Source organism: Camelus bactrianus, chromosome 12, assembly GCF_048773025.1.
Source record: "Camelus bactrianus isolate YW-2024 breed Bactrian camel chromosome 12, ASM4877302v1, whole genome shotgun sequence".
In the NCBI taxonomy this organism is placed as follows: Eukaryota; Metazoa; Chordata; class Mammalia; order Artiodactyla; family Camelidae; genus Camelus; species Camelus bactrianus.
In genome coordinates, this window is record NC_133550.1 from 67,038,619 (window position 1) to 67,063,192 (window position 24,574).

A 24,574-nucleotide genomic window follows, 5' to 3' on the forward strand; every position below is an offset into this window, starting at 1 on the left:
CAGGGGTTGCTCTTGGCGGGTGGTGGCGGGCTCTGTACCGGCTGGGAGAGGGCACGAGGGCACGTCCTGGGCTTCTGGGAACGTTCCCTGTCTTGATCTGGGTGGTGGGTACATAGGTAAATACAGATCTAATAATTTGGAGGGGGTGTACACTCAAGATTTCCTTCATTGTATGCCAGTTTTACGTAAAGTAAATAAAAATTTTGGTTAAAGTAAGAAATACTGTTAAGGATACTGTTTTATAAGAAAAAAATGTATAAGGAAAAAGCCATAAAGCATTGAAGTATGGGCAGTGAATTACTTGTTAGCGGAGTGTGTCTTCTAAGCTCAGCGTGAGGCTGTCCATCTGGTGGGCGTGGAGGGGTGAGGGCTGTGGCAGCCAGTCTGTCTAGCTGGGTTCGTGGTGCTCTTCCCTGCGGTTTGCTACTTTGTGTTGACTGGCTGTGCTAGTGGAGCACTGAGATGACGGGGGAGCGGGTGACGGGGCAGGACAGGTGAGAGGAGAGGCTCCTCCAGGAGCTCGAGGCCCCGCCTCTGATCCAGGTTCTGCTGCCGACGAATGGGGGGTGGTGGTGACAGTACAGGCAGCTGTTTGAATGCTCTGGGCTGGGTGTTGTCTGTGTATTTCCCTGTCCTGTCCAACCTCTCTGCCGGCTGAGCGGTACTGTCCCCATTTGGACAGATGAGGGGAGTGACGCTTATTGCTGGTAAATGGCGTGGCTGGCACGTAAACCCGGTGCTGCCCTCTGGATCCAAAGCCTACACCCTTTTAAACACCAGCTGCCTGACTTCTGTGCTGCCCTCCCTGGTTGGAGGGGTTTTCTGGGCTCATCTGTGTGGTGTTAGGATCACACAAAGTCTAATGTCTCTAGCTCACCGAGTCTGTAACTGGTCCTCAAACTCCTGCAATAATAAGAGCTGAAGGCATGACGTCTTTATGATTAATAATAATGGAACTTGGGTTGGAATGAAGGAATTGTGGAGTTTAAGCTACAGAAATAGAAATTACTCATTTCTGAGAATTCATTCCTTTAAAACATTTTGAACACCTGATAGCTGCCAGGTTCTGAGCTGGACGAGCGGAATAAAGGTAACGTAGATGTAGTCCTTACTCCCCAGGTGCCCATGCTTTGGTTGGGGAAATAAAGGATTGGGTAGGCATGCTGTAGGGAAAGAGCCGATGTAACACAGGTAACTTCAGGTGCCCCGGGGAAGCAGAGGAGAGGCCCTTGAACAGGGCAGCTGGAGAAGTTCACGTGGTGGTTTTAGATACATGATCAAACCTGGTCCTCACAAAAGCCCTCTGAGATAGTCCATTTTTATGTCAGAAAACACTCTGAAAGAGGCTGTGTGACCTCACCCTGTGTGTTTGTAAGACAGATACAACCAAATCTGAATTCAGCTTTGGCAGGTACCGGCTTTGTGCCCTGGGGCACGTCAGGTCAACTCATTCTGAATCTACACAATAAAGAAAATAGCTCCTCCAGAAGAGTATTACAAAGTTTAAATGAAAATAAAATCCTGCCGTGGTGCCTGACTCGTAATTGACAGCCGGTACATCAGTGGCCTTTCTGTGATCACACAGCTGATGGGTGGATGAGCCGGGAGTCACACTGAAGCTTTCGACTCCTAATTGTGTTTCTTGCCAGTATATCAACTTTCCCTTAAATATTTCTGTCCCTCAAACTGGTAAAGGACTGTCTGTAGTCTTTGAGGTATTATTTTTTGCCTTTTAATTTTTCTAACAAGAATGAATATTTTAATGTTTTATAAATGTAATCATTTTATATGTTTTTTTAATCAGATGTTATTTCCTGTTGCTTGAGTCATCAGTCAGCTGCGGCTTTAGTATTGGATACTTTGTGTTGTGGCTAATTTTATATTTGCCAGTTTTGCAGTAAACAATGTACTTGTTTCAGAGTGTTGTAATTCTTCATTAAATCCTTAAAAATATCAGCTTGCACTCAGTTTGTTAATGGGATTATTGTTACATGTTACATCATGTTTTATCATGTTGCTGCATTGGGCTAACCCCCTGATTTCTTTCTTTGGAAGGTCTTGCTTAAACCATCCAGACAAAAAGATCGTTGCCTACTCATCAATGATTTTGTTCACATCCCTTAATTCTGAAAGAATGAAGGAGCTGGAAGAAAACCTCAATATTGCGATCGATGTCATAGAAGCGCACCAGAAGCAGCCGGAGTCGGAGTGGCCGTACGTATCTTGTGGGAAATGTGGTCGCTTAAGAACATCCCAGCAGATCATTTTCCTGATAGAAGTTTTAGGTACAAGTTTGAATTATCATAATTGAACGATAAGTTAAAACTTAACATAGGTGGAACAAATGAGAGAAGCATCCCAGCAGGACCTGGAGGCCTGTGAAAGAGGGGACGTGCGGTTGGAATAGGGTCCTGGAGGGTGGGCTCTTCAAGGCGGCGAGGCGGGGAGGGCGTTCCTAGTGCAGGAGCCAGCCCAGCCTGCAGACGCGGCAGCGCTTGCAGGCTCCGCAGATCAGACCGCTGCGCTTGCGGTGGGCGGTTCCTTAAGATCAGGGGTGACCAGTGTCTTGTGCCTGTTCGGGGAGAAATTCAGTGTCATTCAAATTGTTGCCCTCTATACATAATGCAGCATTTCCCTTTGATTGCTTGTCTTTAGTTACGTTTATTAGAACAAGTGTAATAATAAATTAGTAAATAGATAAATTAGTACCTGTTTTATTCTTTTAGATGCTATTATGAATGGAATTGTTTTCTTAACTTCGTTCGTGGGTTGTTAATTGCTAGTATATAGAAATGCAGTTGATTTTTGTGTTTTTATTTTATATCCTGCAACCTTGCTGAGGCTCATTTATTGTTTCTAGTAGGTTTTCTGTGTGTGTGGTTTTTAGAGGATTTCTATATACAGGGTCATCCATCTGCAAATAGATAGTTCTCTTTTTTTCTTTCCAATCAAGTTACCCTTGTTTCTTTCTTTCTTTTTTTAACCTAATTACTCTGACTAGAAATTCTAGTACAGTGCTGAGTAGAAGTGTCGAGAGCAGGTACCTGTGTCTTTTCCTTGATCTTAGGGGGAGCTTTCCGTCGTGATTCACCGCCGAGTGTGGGGATAGCTCTTGTGGGTTTTCACAGACGCCCACTGTCAGAATGAGGAACCTTCCTCCTGCTTCTTCCTGGTTTGTTGAATGTGTTTTATCAGGAAAGGGTACTGGAGTTTATCAAATTCTTTTTCTGCATCTATTGAAGTTTTTATCCTTTATTTTATTACTGTAGTATATTACAGTGATTACTTTTTAAAACTTTTTTAGAAGTTTAATTTATTTAATTAAAAAAATTTTTTTTAACTGGAGGGACTGGGGATTGAACCTAGGACCTCGTGCATGTTAAGCACACGCTTTACTACTGAGCTGTAAACCCCTCCTGCCCCGACTTTTTAAAAGTTTAAACCAGCTTTTCCGTCCTGGGATAAATCTCGCTTACGATACACAGTCGTTTTATATGTTACTGGGTTTGGTTTGCTCATAGTTTGTTGGGGACTTTTGTGTCTATACTGATAAGCATGTTGGTCCGTAGGTTTCTTTTTTCGTGTTGTCTTTGTGTAATTTTGTTATCGGGGTAACACTGGACTCACAGAATGAGTTGAGAAGAGTTCCCTTTTCTTCTGTTTCTGCTTTTGTTATTTTGGGAAAGAGTGTGTGAAGGATTAGTATTAATTCTTCTTTAAATATTTGGTGGAATTTGCTGGTGAAACCAGCAAGTCTCGGGCTTTTCATTATGGGAAGTATTTTGATTACTCGTTCAGTCTCTATTTGTTATGGGTCTATTCAGACCTGTAACTCTGACTTCTTTCTCAGACCTATTACTTCCTTTTAGGTCAGATTTGGTAGTTTGTGTCTTTCTAGGCACGTGTCCATTTGGCCCAGGCAGTCTAATGGCACAGAGCCGTTCATTGTGTTACCTTTTTATTTATGTAAGGTTGTTCGTAGTGTTCCCTCTTTATTCCTGACTTTTGTCATTTTAGTCTTCTCTCTTTTTGGTTGCTATACCTTAAGATTTGTCAGGCTTTTTGCTCTATTCAGAGAATCAACTTTTGGTTCTATTGATTTTTCCCTGTTGATTTTCTGTTCTTTCATTGATTTCTGCTGTAACCCTTATTGTAGCCTCCCTTCTGCTTGCTTTGGGTTTAGTTTACTCTTTTCCTAGTTTCTTAAGATGGAAGTTTAGGGTATTGTTACCAGGTCTTCCTTCTTTTTTATACAGGCACTGACAGTTACACATTTCTTTGTGAGAACTGCTGAATCTCATAAATTTTGGTGTGTTGCATTTTCACTTTTCACTCATCTACAGTTATATTTTAGTTTCCCTTATGATTTTTCTTTGACTCATGGGTTACTAAGGAACTTGTTGTTTAATTTCCATATATTTGTGTATTTCCTAAATTTCATTTTGTTACTGATTTCTAATTCATTCTGTTGTGATTGGAGAATACACTTTATATGATTTCATTCTTTTTAAATACACTGAGGCTTGTTGTATGGCCTGATACCTGGCCACACGTGGAGGATGTTCCATGTACACTTGAGAATATTCTGTTTCTGGTGGGGAGTTCTGTGGGTGCCTGTTAGGTCGCGCTGGTTTACAGTGGTGCTCAGGCTTCTGTTTCCTTGGTGGTCTTCTGTTGAGTTGTTCTGTTCACTGTTGAAAGTGGGTTATTTTCTCTTTCTTCCTTCAATTCTGTCAGCTCTTGCTTCACCTGTTTTAAGGCTCTGTTGTTGGGTACGTATATATATTTGTAACTGTTAGGTCTTGAGAAATTGACCCTCTCATCATGACAGAATTCATCAGTGACATGTTCACCTTTTGTCTTTTGTGTCTTTTTATGTGTGCTCCTTGATGCTGACATGGCTTTTATCGCCTTCTATTTGGGACATAAACACTGTAATGCAGATAATGATTGATCTAGCTGTAACTGTTCACACTTTAAAATCAGTGATCAGTGAGAAAGATTGAGAGGAAGAAGGAGATGGGAGGGGAGACCTTCATGCATTTTGTCTTTTAGCCAGCACAGAAAGTGATGCAGAAATGTGGTTGGTGCTTCAACATGAACAGCCTGATTTGTGAACCTTGGCTTTTCTGTGATGACATTTAGATGATGAATTTCAAGACTAAACTGAAGAGTTCTGCCTCAGACTGCCTGGGACAGAAAGTGGCAGGTGACAGACCAGGCCTCCTGTGTCTCGCCTGCTACCCTTGTGCACACGAGGGAGATTTTGGCCTGTGGGCATGTGACATGCAGGCCTGAGGAATGCATCCTATTTCTAGCCTTTTCTGTTGGTAAAGTAAATATGTGTTCTCTGATGCCCTTTCTGCTCTGACTTCTGCCTTGGATAGAATATAGTTTTGATCGTCTCTCAAGATAATTTGTTCTATTTTCTATAAAGTTGAGGTATTAGTTACAGTCCCTAAATGTCCTTGTAGCATTTTAAGTTTCCTATTAGTGGGACCTCACCTCCCTCATAGCATATTACTGTGGAATTTCTGAATTTACAGAAATAGTGATTCTGCAAACATTTAATATTACCACAGAATTTCTGAATTTACAGAAATCGTGATTCTGCAAACATTTAATATTACCACAGAATTTCTGAATTTACAGAAATCGTGATTCTGCAAAAGAATTTAATCACAACTTTAAAGTCTGTAGCTTAGAAAATTTTGAACATGATTCGTTCTCATTTTAAAGGTCTTTATCTTTGGTTCTTCCCTTGAGCAGATATTGGGTGAGAAGGTCAATGCTGTGAATCCTGAGTGAAAGCTGAGAATATACTTGTAACTTTGTGCAGGACCCTGGAATGAAGAGTACTTGATATTTAGAAAAACAGTCCCAACAACTAACATAAAAACTTATGCATAGTTGACAACTATTTAAATGACCATTTCTGAGTTGCCAGAAAAAAAATCTACCTCCCACTGGCATTCCGTCATCATTGCTTTGTGTGTATAATGCTATTTGCAGTCAGTATCAGACATTAAATGTTATGCCACAGGTGGTGTAGCGAAGAATCCCAGTTGTCTGTGCGGACGTCCCGACAGAGCAGTGTTTCTGTCTGTGCTTGAAAGTCGTGAGTGATGGTTCTTACCCTCTCAGTAGTTCTAAAGTTAAAGTGAAAATGCAGCGCTCTTCTCTCCTCACCGGTGGATGTTTACTGTTTGTTGGATGAAAGAAGGAACGAGTGGACTTTACGCCCGATCACTTTGAACTGGAAGCAGCATGAGGACCCAGACCCTAACGCAGGGTGTGAGCTCGCCTGAGACTTCTTCCCAGAGAGGCTGCTGGAGCAGGCGGCCGTCGGGGAGCGTTCCCGGAGGCACACGCCACGGAAGTCAGGGGTTTTTAGGTGAACAGGCCTCCGCCTAGGCACTAACCTTCTGTGGGCCTCTCCTTCCTTACTTCTAAAATTAAGGAATTGGTTTAGGGTAGACGTTTCCAGACTTCTGAATTTTGTGTCCATATATTGCTTTAAAGGCATGAGGATGTGATTACACACTCACTGGAGTGGTTAGTTTGGCACAGGGACTGTTGGGCAGCAAAGCTGCTTGTTCTGCTGTCTGCCTGCCTGAACCCCTTCTTGCCTGAACCCCCTCTCCCTGCCTGAACCCTCTCTACCTGCCTAAGCCCCGTCTCCCTGCCTGAACCCCTTCTTGCCTGAACCCCCTCTCCCTGCCTGAACCCTCTCTACCTGCCTGAGCCCTGTCTCCCTACCTGGACTCTGTCTCCCTGCCTGAACCCTCTCTACCTGCCTGAGCCCCGTCTCCCTGCCTGAACCCCCTCTCCCTGCCTGAACCCCCTCTACCTGCCTGAGCCCCGTCTCCCTGCCTGAACCCCCTCTCCCTGCCTGAACCCCCTCTCCCTGCCTGAGCCCCTTCTCCCTGCCTGAACCCCCTCTCCCTGCCTGAACCCCCCTCCCTGCCTGAACCCCTTCTCCCTGCCTGAACCCCCTCTCCCTGCCTGAACCCTCTCTCCCTGCCTGAGCCCCGTCTACCTGCCTGAGCCCCGTCTCCCTGCCTGAACCCCCTCTCCCTGCCTGAACCCCCTCTCCCTGCCTGAGCTCCATCTACCTCTTCCACCCTCTGGTGAGCAGCCTGGGGAGATGTCATTCTTGCCCTTTATTCCGATGACTTTGCCTTTTTATTTAGATTTGTTTGAGGTGAATGAGCCAGTATTCAATTCTGGTGACTTGTATAGCATATGGTTTATTTATTTTTTAATTTATTTTATTATTTTTTTAATTGAAGTGCAGTTGATTTACAATATTAGTTTCAGATGTACAGCAAAGTGATTCAGTCATATATATGTTTTCAGACTGTTTCCCAATATAGCTCGTTACAGGAAATTGAACACAGTTCCCTGTTAAAGCACGTGGTTTTGCGTTTGACCGGTTACCCGGTGAGCACGAGCTTGAAGTCGTCCCTGCTCAGTGCTTGTCTGAGTAACTCAGAGGTGCAGAGGAGCGCTTAGGAGACCTCGCTGAAACACGAACAGCCCCTCTGCCTCTCTGCGTACGCAGGCTGACCCTGCAAATCCAAGAGCTGCCTGTCTGCACCTGCCTAGTTTGGGGCCTGGCGTCCACTGAGGCGTGGTGCCCAAGCCGTGCGGCTCCGTCTTCCTGAGGGCCTGCCGTGAGGACGTGGCTAAGAGCCTTGTCCACTGTCACAGGAGAAAGGGCTTGGTCTCTGTGCAGAGAATAAGTGCCTGTTTCATGAGGACCTGATTTGCTTTTTCTTGGGAAACCTGTGGAGTAGAAACGGCTCCTACTTTGTGCAGACTTCTAGGAAATTCAGAAAACGTACAGATGCTGGCTTCAAACATAAGTTAAGTAACTCAGCAATTATTGATTGAGATTTTGAAGTGTGCCAGGTACTGTTCATGGCATTGGAGATTCAGAATTAGTAAGACATTACGTTTTAGTGAGAGAGAGAGATAATGAGCCAAAAAACTCAAAGAAAGGTATAACAAGTGTCAGACAAATTGAAGAAAAATATACAGCACATCTGTGTGCTAAGTTGTCCCTTAGGGTGGTCCTTGACTCAAATACTCTATAGAATCAGCTGCTTTATGAGTAGTAATTTAAATATGATGGTGCAGAGGACAGACCGTGGACAGAACAAGAACGTCGGGTCTTGACTAAGCGCTCCGGTGAGGTGAGGTGACGTGGAGTGACCGTGCCGCTTTAAAATCTGAAGATCAAGGAAACCTCTTCTGAGGTGGTGACACTTGAACTGAAAACTCAGTAGCCGACCAGTGGAGGAGACCCGTGGGTGGAGGTGGACACAGGCTGGGGAGAGCAGGCCGGCAGTGAGCACACGGGGTGCAGAGACCCCACGGCAGAGACCTCGGCGGGACGAGAGAGCCCAGGGTTGGGACAGCGTCACGGGGGCAGGGGCGGCGTGGGACACACAGTCCATGAGGTGCCCGGAGGCCAGTTACGTGGGCCTTGTAAACCAGGAAAAGGAGATCAATTTACTCACTGCCACAAGAGTTGATGCGAGAGTTTGAAGCAAGGTGTGCAACGACCTGGTTTGTGTTTAACAAGACCCCTCTGCTTGCGGGACAGAGGTTCAGCTGTGGGGAGGAGGGGGAGGGATGGAGGCTGGGCCCCTGCTGGGAGGCAGCAGCTGTCCAGCTGGAGCCACTGGCTCAGGCCACTGGCTCAGGCGAGGGTGGTAGCGGTGGGGATGGAGAGGAGTGCGTGGATCGCACATGATCTGCTTCTGTGATGGGTTAGATTTTGGGGTGAGGTGGGGGGAGGAAAGGCGAGGGCAGCAGCAGTTTTTGGGCCCGTTTGGGTGAGTGAGGTAGTTGGAACAGTCTGGGGTGGGGGTCGGGGTGTCAGAGTGCTATTTTGTCGTGTTAAATTCAAGGTGCCCACCCTGCAGCTGAGCAGGGAGGTCCTGTAGTGCAGCCAGCACAGACATTCCAGAAGTGGCGGCCATGGAAGCCTGCGATGGACGGCGGGCTCTCCCAGCCGGTGGCGAGGGAGGACCAGGGAACGCGAGACTCAGATGGAAGTCGTAGGATGGCTTGCGTGGGGAGTGGTGTTGGGGTTGTGGAGAGAGAAAGGACTCCCTCCGCAGCGTTTAGTTACTCTTTGCAAGGAAGCAGTGAGGACCGCGTTTCAGTGACCAGACTTTGACCTAGACTGCAGGCTACCTGCATTACTGTGTCACTGAGGTGCTGCGATAGGCCAAGTTAGTTCATCTCGTTTCTGTTTCTCTGTATCTGTTTGAGAAGAGATGGGAGCGATTTATTACTAAGTTATGCTGGAGAAATGACTGAACTTGCCTGCCTAGAAGTAGCTACCATTAAAATAAAGCTTACCTGGCTCCCCACCATCTGCTGTCTCCCCTCGAAACCTGAGGAGCCGGGGCAGCTAGGTGATTTCCCCCAGGATGTGACAGTGCTTTCTCTCCTCAGCAGAATATCTAGTAAATAGAAATAAATTTGAGGTCACTTTGCCTACCTATACTCCTCAGAATATACATCTAACTTTTTGGTAGGTGATACATTCATATAGTTCTAACGTCACAACACACAGTCTCCCTCCTGCCCAGCCGGCCCCCCCCCCCGCCCCCGCCCCTAAGCCGGGAAACTCTCGTTTCTTTCTTCTCACCACACTGTTGGGCCTCTTGCTTTTTTTCTATCTAAATAGAATATTTTTCACACACCTTTCCGCATCAGTATGTGAAGAACTTCCTCACTGTTTTAACTTCCGTTGTGTGTATTTAGTCAGTCCCTTCTCGGTGAACATTTAGGTGAACAATTTTCCATAGCTACAAAGCACTGCAGCGCGTGGCCTTGTTCACACACGTCACACTCCTGTGGGCGAGTGTGCTTGTGGGGTGAATCTAAGTATGATGGCTAGGTCAAAGAGAAGGTGCTCTTGTAATTTTGACACACCCTTCCCAGTCGTCCTCCATAGGTGCCACACAGCGTGCGCGCCCCGAGGCGCAGGCCGAGCGTGCCTGGTTTCCTGTGTCGTTGCTAGCAGGGTGTATTATCAAAGGTTTGGATTGGCCAATTCGGCCAGGTTTAAAATAGCATCATTGTGTAGTTTTATTTTGTTATTTTTCTTGTTATGAGGTTGAGTATCTCTTTATATATTGAAGAGTTAAATGTTACGGACAATCTCATTTTCTTCATCCGTTTTTCTGTTAGGATATCAGTCTTTTCTGTATCTACATACAGGAGTATTTTCTACATTAGGGCTATTAGTCCTTTGTATAAAATAAAACCCCAGTTTTCCTCACTTTTTTGTCTTTTGACTTTTGCTTGTGGCACTTTTCTTCATGTAAAGTTTTTTTATTTGTTAGCAGGTGAAATTGCCAATCTTTCTTATGTCTTACAGATTTTTGGTAATAGCTGTGAAGGCCTTTCCTCTACTTAGATTTTCTTCCGGTATTGCATCACTTCAGTTTTGATGTTTAAATGCTTGATCTGCTTGGTCTAAAGGTTACAGTATGGATCTGCTTTCATCTTTGCTTCAGATAACGCCGGTGGTCACAGCGACAGAGCACCGGGGCAGCCCCATCTTTCTGCGGTCTTTTGCCCCATTCCCTGCTCCCTCAGCCGCCCTGACACATGGAGAACCCTTTCAGCCCAAGTTCCGCTTCTGCAGCGCACATTCCAGCTTGTGGAACTTACTCTCTCCTTCACTGTCTCAGTGTAATTGGGCCTTAAGAATTTTATAAACATATTGATCAAGTTACATTTATCATGCATTTTTTAGGGTATTTTGTTTGTTTAAAGAAGAAATTCTCTAAATTGCATTCTATTCCCACAGCCTGATTGAGTTGGGCTTGTTGTCTGTTGTCTGAAAACTGTTGTTTTATGTGTTTTGTCTGCATTTAAGGTAGGAGGGTCCATTGTTAGTGTGTTATGCCTGAAATTGGAAGTGATTGTTGGAGATGTTAACACGTGCTTTTCAGCCACTGATAGAAGCAGGCAGACGTCAGTGTAGATGTAGGTGGTCCCAGTGGTGCCAAGATAGGTAACCACCTCCACCCGAGTGTTGTTTGTGGGACGTTGACCCAGGACTTGCACTTTCTTTTTAACTGCGTGTATTATGTTCCCCGAGATGGACCACAGTCTGGGCCATACAGAGTCTCAGTATATGTATGGAAAGGATTGAAAACATACAGAGTCTATTCCCTAATCATAGTGAGCCTAGAAGACCATAACAAGATGATCTAGAATAAGTCTAAATTTTTGGAAATGAGCACTTCTAAATAATCAGTTTGTCAAAGAGGAAATCACAAGGCAGAGGAGAAAATCTTTTGAACTGAAGACAAGTGAAAGTATAACATGTGTGGGATGAAGCTAAAGCAGCGTGTAGAGGGAAATTTATAGCGTTGAGTGTCTACATCAGAAAAGAAAGGTCTGAAATCAGTGACTTAAGGTTCTGCTTTATGAAGATAGAAAGAGAAGAGTACAGTAAACCCTCAGTAGAAAGAAGAAAATAATAAAAGATAAGGTTAAGTTGATCAAATGGGAAACAGAAAAACAACAGAAAAAATTAACAAAGGCAAGTTGGCTCTTTTAAGAAGATCAGCAAAATGGATTGAGAAGAAAGAAGGAGCACTGATGATCAGTATCAGGAAAGAAGGCATGGTTGTCCCTTCATAAACTCAGACTCTGGTGAGGGAGCTCTGTGGCCAGCAGCTCTGTGGCCGAGGGCAGCCTTCCGTGGGTCCCTGGGCAGGAGCGTCCTATCCTGCGTCCCTCTCGGAAGCCCCGTGCTGTTGTGTAGTTACAGTGCCCCGAGCGCACTGCTGTTCCTTCCTTCCTGCTGTTTTTCCAGGTCCTTTTTTTGTCACCTCTAGTCTAACGCTCCCCCCCCCCTTCTACCTGGGATTCACCTAACTCCCGATCTTCCTGCCCCATCCGTCACCCCCTCTTCCCCCAGCCCTCTGGTTAGTTAGATAAACTGTGCTGTTTCTGTAATTCATGATCTGCGTCTGTATGTTGCACGTAAGACGTTTTTCTCATATAATTATCTGCGTGCATGTCTTTCTCCACTGGTAGAGTTTGGAATTATGGCTTGGGACGTAGCCCCTGGCACACAGTATTTGGAACATTGTGAGGTTTTTAAAATTAATTTGTTGTTGTTGTTTTTTTGGGGGGGCAATAATTAGGTTTATTTATTTATTTTAATGGTGGTGCTGGGAATTGAACCCAGGACCTGTGCATGCTAAGCACACGATCTACCACTGAGCTGTACCCTCCCCTGCTTTGAAACAATGTGTTTTGAATGAATGTTGAATGCATGTGGGAAAATGTTTTGAGCTCCAAGTAGTTGAATTATGAATGAGCTTCAGGATCACAATTTTGTGAACCTGGCTTGAAAATACATGAATTTCTGTTGTTGCAGTTTGATGACCTACCTAAACTGATGTGAGAATTGAGAGTTTTGAAAATATTATCTGTTACTAAATATTTTACATCAGTGTTGATCAGTTATTTGACAGATTGTGGAAAACAGAGTATGTGTTTAGATTTTTGTTTTTATATGAAGTAACAGTGTGTTATGGTAGTTAAAAAACTTCATTTGGCTCTCATACTTAAAAGACATGCTTTTATTATGTTATTTATTAAGAAGCAATTAAGTAAATCATGTTTGTAAATATATTTAATGCTTTACTGTCATGCTTATTACTATAACCTTGGCTATGAATACTGTCTTCTTTAGTTCTTAAGTCTTCAGATGCCCTCTGGTAAATATGACTCAGAATTAATTAATAGGACTATTCAGTCTTTCTAGTTGTCACAGTGGCACTTTGAAGAAGTCTGCTCATAATCTTTGCCTCGGGGTTTCCCCAAGTTGATCTCCAAGTCTAGGTTTGCTTGACAGTGAGGATGTTTTCTTGGTAACTTGAGAGCCTTACGGAGGAGATCAGCAGCCAGTATTCACAACTGTTGCTGGAATATGTTTAAATAAAAAGCACGGCACGTCCGTTTCTCTGGTTAATTTGAGCACTGCGCTTCGGCTAGAACAGTTAGTGTGTGCTGTTACACCTGAGCCTGTAGATGAATTTCATTTTACTGTTTAAACTATAGTGAAGTATTTTCTTTTTTCAACTTAGATAAAAACTTTTCTAATAGGCCCTTTCCTCCAGTTGAATAAATTTGAATCATTTCAACATACTTTTCAGAAGTAAAATTGGAGGAAAACATTTTGAGGGTTTTTATTTTCTTTTAGCCGCTAATAGAAAAATAGTATGTGAACCTCTTTAAGCATTTTAAGATTCCAGCTAATCAAAAAATCAATAAACAGGAGTGCTTTTACATATAAGACTTGCCTGTAGAGTAGATAAGGCCGTGTCCATTCTGCTATGTGTCTAGTAACCGAACCTTTTCCTCCTTTTTCCTTAGGTTCTTGATTATTACAGACCATTTTCTGAAAAGCCCGGAATTGGTTAAAGCCATGTATGCCAAAATGAGCAATCAAGAAAGGTAACCCCCCAAACCAGTGTGGTTTTGAGTATTTAGCATTCCATATAGAGTATCCTGTACACATGACTGAAAAACTGTGTGGTTTCTTTGTTGGCACAAAATCTCTAACTACATGTTTCTGTGTCAGTAATGGTTTTAAATTGGTTGGTTAACATTACAGCTCAGCCACCACGGGCAGTCATTTACGTGGGGTTGCAGAATCCAGGTTGACGCCATTATTCTGAGAAAGCATATTAAAAAACGTTAAGAACAAAATGTTACGGCTTGTCCCTCAATTTTATAGTGGTGATTCACACAGCCGTGCGTTAGGGATGCATGTATGAGGTGTGCTTACCTGTGCACCCCCCCGCCTGTGTTGATTTGGGGTATGCTTGGCTGGGTTTATCATTTTCTGGGAGGTATTTTAGACTGAAAGACACTCGGTGCCCATCTGTGACCCTCACCACTCTGTGCCCTCAGAGCTCAGAGACCTTGGCCCTGCGCCTTGGTGTGAGAGTTACTCTTTATGTGACCTCGGCGGGGACTTTTACCTTGTTTGCGTTCAGTCTTCTGAGGACTGAAGACAATGATTCCTAGTCCTCTTTCCATTCCAATAGGGTGTGATTTTCCTAACCTTTTTGGAAATGCTGCCTTAGGAAAGTAAAGCTTATGCAGAAATCACAGATCTAATAATGATCAAAAACTTTAAAAAATGTTAATCTTTTGATTGTAGTCACAATTTTTATAATTGCTGTGGTTTTGAAATTCTTAACTATACATCTGAGTTCCAACAGCTAATCTTTGTGCACTCCTTTGTAGTCTTAAGCAGTGTTTTTTTCTTCTTTAGTATCTTTGACAAAAAAGGAAAAGTTCGTCTTTTAAGTCAGTTTAAATGCCATCTTTATAAATCTGGTGCCCCTGCCACCACCATCATATGCATATTTCTGTTGCAGAGAAAGAATTACTTGTAGGTTTTTTTTACCTGGAATAAGTACTATGAAGAACAGTGCTATAAATTAGTAAATTGCTTTGCAGTAAGGAACATCTGAAAACAGAATACACAGTTCAATTGTATTTTAATGTTCAAGCTTATATTTTCCACATTCCTATCAAATGATCTACTGGTAACTGATCCATTACCTAGCCAAATGAGGACGGTACACTAAACATTTTCCATTTTTATTTATGCAAGAGTAGTTCTGCTTCCCTAAGTCATACGGATTGCTTGCTCACATGTCACCTCCTCCCCTTCATTTTTCTCCTGAAGGAGAAGTGCTTTTATTTTATCACATCATTTGTGACACGTCATGTCACGTCACGTACCTGCTTGCCAACTGTGTGACACTGGCATTAAGAGCGTTAGCTCCATGCGGGCCAGGATTTGATCTTTTCTGTTCTTTGACGTTCACATTTCTTAGCCATGCTTAGCACATAGCAGGCACTGAAATGTTCGAATGAGAGCTTGAGTAAATGAATGAATTTTCTTGCTCGTGAAGGGTTTTATCTAGAACATCGATCAATGTCACCTCACCTGCTGGGGTGGAGACCTCGCAGTAGTCCTGTCCCCACCGTGTCCTCCGCTGTCCGTGCCACGCTGGCCAGCAAGCCTTCCCGAGGACACCAGCCGAGTGTGCTGAGTTCACTCTCTCGTCACAGCTCTGGTTTGCATATCACCTTTGCATGGACTTTGGCTATAGCCTTCTTATGAACTCTGAGAAAACATACATCATATGAAATTTACCATTGTAACCTTCTTTAAATGGACAGTTCAGTAGTTTAAGTACATGCACAATATCCGGCAGCCAATCTCCAGAGCTGCTTCATCTTGCAACATTGAGACTATACCCATTAAACAGCCACCCATTTCCCCCTCCTCCGGCCCCCGGCACCCCTCGTGCTACTTTCTGTCTCTGAATTTGACTCCTCTACGTACAGGTGATCCTTGGACAATGCTGGGGTTAGAGGTGCTGACCACCAGGGCAGTGGAAAATCTGAGTATAACTTACCGTCGGCCCTCTGCATCCACGGTTGCTCCACACTCTTGGATTCAACCAACTGCAGCGTGTGTGGTACTGTAGTACCTGTTTACTGAAAAGATTCCACATGTAAGTGGACCCACACAGTTCAAACTCATGTTGTTCAAGGGTCAGCTGTACGTCGTGCAAGTGAATCACACAGTATTTGCCCTCGTGTGGCTGGTGTGTTTCACTTAGCGTAGTGTCCTTAAGGTTAACCACGTTACAGCGTGGGTCAGGGTTTCCTTCCTTTCAAAGGCCGAGTCCCACTGCACTGTGTGCATATGTCACGCTTTGCTTGTCTGCTCATCTGTCGTGGACAGCTGGGTTGCTGCCACCTTTCAGCTGTGATGAACGATGCTGCTGAGAAGATGGGTGGACAGTAGCCAGCAGTCTGATTGACCTGGTTTCTGTTTCTCCTCCTCCGCTGTCACCTGCCATACCACCGGCATGGCTCTTGCCCCACCGCTTTAGTGGCCTCTGTAACGTGTTCCAGGAGGCAGTTAAATTCCATGTACGGTGCACAGGCCCTTTTAAAGTGCAGCTTTGTTTCCAATCCCTGTTCTCTCCCCCGGTCACCATGCTGGAGCCTCGCAGGACTGCTCTCAGCATCCAGGCCTTGCCTGCGCTTCGTGCCGGGAGTGGCCTGACCCCCGCCTCCCCTGCTGGACACGCGCTCATGGTCGAGCGGCCGTAGCAGGTGCTGCCTCCTCTCTGTTGGCTCCTCTGACTTTCCCAGGCAGAGTGCTGTGCGTCCTCATCTGCAGGTTCATTGTAATTATTTGTTCTTATGCTAGAATATGTATTCTTCAAGGACAGAGACTGAATCTTATGAGTTCTCTATTATAAACACCCACCGGAAGCAGTGTTGCAACAGTGTTGGAACGAAATAGTCAGCCAGTAGCTGGCACTTACTGGGCCATGTCTTTAAGATGATGTCTCTGTCAATACTTCAGACAGCAGACGGCTCTGGCTGCATCAGCCTGGCTTCTGGGGAAGCGCATCGTGGGAAGTGTTGAGTCCAGATCCTTGTCTTTGCTCAATGGCAGGGCTGAGCTTGAGGACCACCAGTGCTTCTGAATTGTAGCCGTCAGCTCGGTCAGACACAGCTCTGCTTCCTTGTTTCATGCGTGTTCTGTGGGGAGAAGGTGTCACATAGTGACATGGAAACCTCTGGGGCACTGACACCCTGGAAGGGCACCGTTATGGGGCTGTCGGGGCAGAGGAGGTGCCTGTGGCCTGCTGAACACCGAGAACGCCGGAGCTGCCCGACCCAGTGGTATTCCAGACAGGGACACTGCTCTGCTTTCAGTAGAATTTTGTCATGTGGTGAGAGTGACCTGATCATTTCAGAGTCAAAACAGTGTCAGCCAAAACCAGCTTCACATCCTTGGTATACGGGGGGCAGCAGAGATAAGCCTCTGTGAATCCTGTGCCCGAGGCCAAGAGGTCAGGACTCCAAAGAGCCGCGGCAGCTGCTCCCAGGACGGGAGGTCGGAGAAGGGACTGCTGTGCTCGGGCACCAGACTCTGAGTTACAGTCCTTCCAGGCACAAGATGTTAAGGTGTAATTCTAGGGTAAGACCTTGCTCTTTTCAAAATGCTTGTTTTACTTGAGGATATGTGGTGAGTCAGAACTTTAACGTTTAACTGACCACATCCTAAGTCTAAAAAATGTCACTTTAAGAATATGAAAACGAATATATGTACGTATATGCATGACTGGGCCGTTGTGCTGTGCACCAGAGATTACACGTTGTAAGTGATTGTACTTAAAAACAAAAGTCACTTCAGAACCAGCTCCACCTTTGTTCCACATTTTGTGCTGTTGTAATTAATTCGTTTTACTATGGATGTGTTATCAGCAAAAACATTTCAAATTTTTTAACAAACATGTACACAGCTTTTGTCACGAAGTCAGGCACTGTTCTCAGCACTCAGCAGACACTGACTGTTTCATCACATCAGCCCTGGAAGACGGGCACGTCCACGGCCCCTGACTGTGGAAGAGGGCACGCGGCCTCCCCAGGACCGCACAGGTGGGAGGCGGCAGGGCCGGGGCCCAGCCCGGGCAGCCCGGCTCGAGTCCGTGCTGACAGCCCCTGCACGTTGCCGCCTGCGGCCGAAGACCGTGGAGGTGAGATGGCGTCTGCGCTGCGCGGAGAAACGCAGGATGCCCAGCAGTGTGCTGTCCGAGGACATGCTGCTTGAACACCAGCGAGAAGAGACAGGATGGTCCTCCTTCATCTGGGTGTTAATCTCTCAGGACGTCTGTCTAGTGCATGCCCCTGACACTGATGCCGTGCCAGACATGCTGTTTTGGGTGCCATGGTCAGTCGGCAAGCGTTAGCTCAGTGAACCAGTGAAGAATCCAGATCTAAGCCCAGTTTCATCGGAGGCAGATCATACCGGAAGCGGGTCTTTGTAGTTCGTATTTCACGTGGTAATGTGGCCTCAGCCAGATTTCCAGCTGCAGCAAACTCCGTTTTCAAGACGCATCAACCAAAAATATTCTGGCTCAAGATTTGTACTTTTGTTTCTTGTGCCCTCTAAATTGCACATAGGCACATATGGAAGCAGTTATACCAGCAAATTTTTGATGTATTTGACCACTTAGGATTAAAGGAAATGGGGCCTAAATGCAGAAAGACGTGGTGCTTTCCCCGGGAAGGAAAGGCGACGAGGACTCTCCCCTCTGTGGTTCTGTCGTAGCTGTGCTGCTATGATTTGCTTCGTTTCAGTGAGTGGCTTTTGATTCCTTGCTCTGCACAGGGCACTGCCCCTTGTTCTTCAGGGAGATGCCGAGGTTAACTAGACACGCTGCTTTCCCTCAGGGATGCGGCAGCCTTCTGTGAACCTCCCCGGAGAGCCCCAGCAGGGTATTAAGGGTGTTAATGACTATAACACAAAACACACTCGGGAGCTGTCACCAGCGAGGGACGGGAGTGCGGGGGAGGGGGAGCTAGCGCTCCTCTCTGGAGGCAGCAAGGACTTCGTGGAAGACGCACATTTGGCCGGCCTGCAGGGGAGTCGGGTGTGCCCGGCACGTGTTCAGAAGGGAGTGTGGACGTTTTCTAGTTGAAAGAACAGCTCAGGACCAGCACAGATGAGGAGCCTGTGGGCGTGATTTTGGGAACATGAGGAAGCCCGGTTTGGTTGGAGCAGAAGCTGCTGGAGAGGCAGCAGGGAGAGAGAAGACGGGGCAGACGGCAGGCGGAGGCTTCGTTCTGGCAGCCTTTGGTTCATTCAACAAGGTTTTATTGCTGTACCCACTCAGTACACCTGGCCGGAACCCCTGCCTTCGTGGAGCTTGTCCCAGTGTTGAGAGTGACACAGAACACGACGTCAAATACCGGCCCCGCCGGGTGTTGGTGCCTGCTCAGCTGGGCACAGGGACACCAGTGGTGTCAGCTCACTGCTCACAGACTGTCTGGGAGCGAGAGAGTCTGAGGTCGAGGGGTGAGCTGGGAGCACTGAATGAAACAGCTGGCCGATGAGTTTTGTGCTGGGGGGTGGGGAGGGGGTGGCTTTTTGGCAGGAGCTCCGGGAGTTCTGTGGAGAACTGGAGGCTCTTGGGTTCCCTCTTGACTCGTTTGGGGCAATGGTGGACAATTCTCTGCTCAGAGTTGCACGTTGGCAGATTAATGGGATCGAAAAGATTAGCTTTTCTCAACAGGGATGTATAGTGAATCAGCTTCTTTCCCGTGCATCTGGAATGGTGCTCTGAGAGCGAAGTCAGTCTCAGAATGTTCTCTGTGTTCTGTGATTCAGACGAGGGGTGTCACTGGGGGATTTGGGGGGGGTGCACATTGTGGTGCTGAGTCTCAGTTGGGAACACACATCAGACTCACCTGAGGAGCGCCCACACCCTGGCCCCAACCTACTGAATCAGGATACCCAGGTGGGTTGGGGGCCATCAGATTGAAAAACGTTTGAGGATCCATCATGGAACAGGTAGTGTATTGATTTAGCTCCTGCTTGTGGCTCCTGGGACATCCTTGTGCAGCTCCACCCACCGCCCTCCGTTAGTGCAGGCGTGCACAGGGGGCCGTGCTGTGCGGGCGAGCACGGGGTGGGGGTGCGGTGCTGTGTGGGCGAGCACGGGGGAGGGGGCGGTGCTGTGCGGGCTTTGGAGCTCTTTTTGTGCTTGTTCTTTAGTTGTCACAATTAGTTGCCTCCTTCACCCTGGTAGTTTATTTGGGCTGATTTCTTGGTGAAGATCTTTTGGACACAGAGACAGAATCAATCCACATGGTATGATTCAGCAGAAACGAGAGCCTGTGTTTATACAGATTTCTGGTCACCTTTCCCAGTGAATTGGAGTAATATTTATTTAAACTAACTGCCCTTGGAGAACAGCCACGGTAGTTTTTCAGATTTATAGTCTGTCTAGCGTAGTATCAGGAGCAGAGGCGGGTTGTGCACTCACTGCTTTGGATAAGTTACCTTTTGGAACTGTTTTATCTGCAAAATGAGGATAATCATGGTAGGCACCCCCATGAAATCGTTGTGGTTACTAATTGAAATACGTATGAAGCTCTCAGTGCCTGGCCTGTAATTATCACCCAGTAAATGTGAGTTGCTATTTCTGCTTCCATGGTTCTGCAACCATTACCCCTCCTCCTCTGATGACCTTGACTTTTTCCTGGAGGTAGCATCACTGTCAGGTATGGAGGCAACATATAGCTATTGCCATTTAATCCTTAGAAACACCCTGGGAAACAGGTGTTATTCTTGCCGTTTTTCACGTCGGGGATCTGACCTGAGGCTTTAAAGGTTAAGATACTTGCCCTGCATTACACTAACGTAGCTGAGGTGGTATTTGAATTCAGCCTGTCTGACACCAGAATCAATGATGGTTAGCTTCTTATAACTGTAATTTATTAAGGGACTAGTGGGATTAATTCAGCAACAGCTGTCTGCCTGTGTCTCAGTTAGCTTGTTGTCCAGGGTAATAAAATTTTTGGCCTCGTGGCATGCCATTCAGCAAATTATACACGGGGAGTAGTTCAAATATAAATTCAGAAATTGTTGGAGTTGTCAGCCTTTGGATTTGAATTACAGATATTTTGTTTCCAGAATTGCAGAGTGTTATTTCCTGCCCTAGAATGCTCATAAAACTCACTCTCTCATGCTTTCTCCTTTCTCTTAGCCCCTCACTCCAGTCCTCTCATTGAAAACTTACCCATTTCAGGATGGGGCAGGCATGGCTTTCAGAATTGTAGATGGCATCAATTTAAGCGTAACTTTGTAAGTCTTACTGTAGATTTCCCCCTAAAATCCTTCACATGGACATGCTGTCAGTTTTTTTATGAAGCAGGAATCATAGTTGTGAGACAGAGTTTGTTTAATCAGACGTGAGCTAGATGTGGAGCCAGCGGTTGAGAGAAGACTGTAGGTTGACTCTGAGTCGGGGGTCTGTCTGGTGAGCCTGAGGCTGGGAGTTCAAGTGACGATGCCTGGGTTGAAGGAAGCAAGAGCCCAACCCTGGTGCACCGAGGTTCTGGACAGCTCCTCTCTGACCTCTTCCCCTGAGTCTGCTTGTGGTCTTCACCCCGGGGGACGGATCAGCGAGTGGATGGCGTTTGTTCGCCCACTTGTGTCCTGTTAGGTTTTCAAGGACGTGTTTCGTGTGGTTCCCCGCAGCTGGAAGGAGTAGGGCGTTCCACGCTGTATCCACGCTGACATACATGAAAGGTGCTTTCCGTGACTCTGCAGGACTTTTCAGGACACGCCTGCTTTCTGGACTAGAAATGGGGATGGCAGATGTGATGCACAATTAAAATCAGTGATTTTTTTTTTTTAATTTTTATGTTTATTTATTTATTTTTTAATTGAAATGCAGTCAATTACAGTGTGTCAGTCTCCGGTGTACAGCACAGTGTCCCAGTCATGCATTCATACATATATTCATTTTCTAACAAAATCAATGATTCTAGAAAGAAATCTACTGGAGTTAGATGTCCTACGTGTGAGTCCTCTGTTTTAGGAGAAGGATGGGTTTTGATGGTGGCTGGAAGTAGAGGGGGCTGGCGAGGTGGCCAGGGACTCGGGGTGGGAGGGCCCCGCGCACCAGACTGAAGTTTTTAGAGCCCCTCTCCTTCCTTAACAGCGGGAGCCTTTGAGAGTTTTCACTGGCCGATGACTTGAAGTAAGTAGGATCACTTAACGAAGTGTGATTGATTCTCCGATAGTAGTCAAGCCTGGTTTGTATTTTTATATTTTAAAGATTCACTTCTGGTTGTTGTTGCTTTGTGTTTTTTTACTTTTTTCCTTCAAAATCACTCACTACCCATCTCCTTGGATCTCCCATCTTACGATCGCTGGCAGAGTGCAGAAGTGTGTCTGCTGAGCCAGGGGAGGTCTGAGGGGCCGAGCGGCAGGAAGGCGGGAAGTCTGCTTTCACCTTTCCTTTTAGCTTAGCTCCATCTCCCTCAGCAGGTCTCCTTGAATCCTGGGGCCTTCCTGTCACCGCTGGGCCACCTTGATTACTGCCACCCCGGGGTCTCCGTTCTGTCCCCCAGCCTGACTCCTTCAGGATCCGCCTGGTGTTTGGTCCTTGGCCGCAGCTGTGAGCTGTCTGTTTTGTTCCTCATTCCTCTGCAGCCTGTTTGGGTTAGAGTCCACTGGCTGCTAACTTGCCTCACGGAGGAATCACAGCTTCTTACGCCCAGCAATCAGTGCCACACCGCCCCGTGCAGAAGGAATATTTTCAGAGCACACATTTGGGTTCCCTTTGAATCACACTTAGTAGGTGACCTGTTCCTAGCACTCCCAGGAGGCCGTCCAGCTCAGGGAGAGCGATGGCCTGGCTCTGTGGTCACAGCGCCCCGTTCATTTCCCAAGATTATGTGTGAATAAGAGAGAACAAAAATATCCTAATACTGAGCTGTATGTTGTCTTCTGTGCTCAGTTGTGGGGTCATTTGTTTTCTTTATTTTGGATTAATCCTTGCTCTAGGAAATCTGAGATTTTAGGAGTTTTGAAAATCTCTAAGGTTTGAGGATGGTTCTAACAGACTGATGGTCTTTCCCAGCATTTGGCCAGAATACAGGAAGAGCTCAGCATGTTTTATTTTCCACTTGAAGTAGTAAACAATTCTTATTTTTTTCTTAGTGAGAAATGCTCCCTGCCTAATGCAGATGTGTTTTCTCCCATTTGCTAGGGCATTTTAGATACTCGTATCCTCTCTCGTGTAGAAATAAATGAGAATTACGCATATCAGATGTGATCTCAATCAGAACATGATTTTGAGAAACGCCCTGCCTGTTTGACTTTGATTTTGCTGGGTGGATTGCTCTTTGCATGATTACCTCTTCCTGGGACAAGGAAAGAGATTGAATAGAAATACCTGCCTGATAATGTAAATATTAAAGTAAAAATGGCATGGGTTTGGTCTTCAGATTCATGTTCTTATAAAGTAAAATAATGAAACAAACAAAAAAGCCAACCTCCACAAGAAAGACACTAACGTGAGTGGTTACGTCCCCTGCCCCAGGAGTCGGAGGCGGAATCCTGTGTGTGTGTGACTCTGGGAAAGGAAATTAATTAGCCTCACTCAGCCTCGTTTACCCACCTTTAATGTCAGGGCTAGCGACAGTGCCTGCCTCAGGAAGTTTTTATGTAGATTAAATGAGAAAATGTGTGTAAAATGCTTAGCCCTACAGGAAGCAGTGAATGAATGTCAGTACACCTAACTCTGCTACTGTTACTATGGTGGATGCGTTGTAAACCTTAATTGGACAGCATTTCCGAGATGCGGAATTGCTCCAGGGCTCAAAGCAATGGATATAAAAAGGTGCTTGTTTCTGTGGCCAAGTCACGTCAAAGAAATAAAGATTTTTTAAAAATAGGTAATTGAGGAAGATTAATTGTATTCACAAAAAATGTTTTCCCTAGCTAGGCATTATAAACAAGTAAAGAATTTTAAAATAATCTCTTAGGATGGTCTCTGTAAGTATTTTTACTGTGGTGCAGTTTCAGCGTTACATGTTCACGTGAAAACCTCTTCTGTGTTACAGAGTTACGCTGTTGGACCTTATGATAGCCAAGATAATGGGGGACGAGCCGCTGACCAAGGATGACATCCCGGTGTTTTTGAGCCATGCCGAGCTGATTGCAAGCACTTTTGTGGACCAGTGCAAGATTGTGCTAAAATTGACCTCTGAGCAGCACACTGACGATGAGGTAAGAACAGATTTCATGGTCCTGGATGAGGGGAGAGCAGATAGATTTTCTAACTCAGCAAGGTCCTTAAGAAAAGAGCTTTAAAGCCAGTTACATAAGTAACGTATCTGCTGTGGACTGAACGTCTGTGGGTGCTCACTCAGAAGTCCCCGTGTGGGAAACGTGGTGGCCGAGGGGATGGTGTTAGGAGCTGAAGATGAAGTGGGTTAGTGCTTTTATAAAAGACGCCTCAGGAAGATCCCGCACCCCTTCCGCACGTGAGGTCACGGCGAGAGGCTGACCTCCTGCAGCCTAGAAGCGGGCCTTCCGCAGAGCCAGCCGCGCTGGCACCCTAACCTTGGACTTCCAGACTCCAGAACTGTGGGAAATAAATGTTTGTTGTTTACAAGCCACCCAGTCTGTGGTGTTTTGTCACAGCAGCCCGAGCTAAGACAGCATCCTTATTTGAGAACAGGACAGAAATGCAGATAAGGGGAAACTGCCCTTATTCTTACCATCCAGAGTTAATGACTTAAAATAAATGGTAGTTAGTCCATCCTTCTAGGCAGATAACATCAGGTGTGTATGTGTATACACGCGCGCACACACGCGTATGCACGCGCGCGCTTATTAAAAATGAAATCATTCAGTGCCACCTGTTTGTAAGTTCCTGTTTTTTCTTCACCTGAATGTGAGCTTCATGAGGGCAGAGTTTTGACTGTTATGTTCATAGAACTGTGTACACAGTGGGCCCTTGGTGAATGTTTGCTGGATGCGTAAACAAACAGTACAGAGTGAATGTCTCAAAAATGCTGGTGGAGCATTCAGTCAAGAATTTACCGTAATTATTTGTTCAGCTCTCTGTAGTTGGACCCATAGGTTGTTCTTACTTCTATTATAATTAGTGCT

General features: G+C 45.7%; 1 protein-coding gene across 1 annotated transcript in view; it reads left to right on the forward strand.

Annotated features, from left to right (window-relative positions):
• ATXN10 (ataxin 10) overlaps positions 1–24,574 on the forward strand; it is a 149,720-nt gene that overhangs the window by 35,372 nt on the left and 89,774 nt on the right. Inside the window, exons 5-7 of the mRNA XM_074375716.1 lie at positions 2,056–2,214; positions 13,426–13,506; positions 23,521–23,686. Coding sequence (XP_074231817.1) covers positions 2,056–2,214; positions 13,426–13,506; positions 23,521–23,686 — 406 coding nt within the window. The remainder of the gene's footprint in view (positions 1–2,055; positions 2,215–13,425; positions 13,507–23,520; positions 23,687–24,574) is intronic.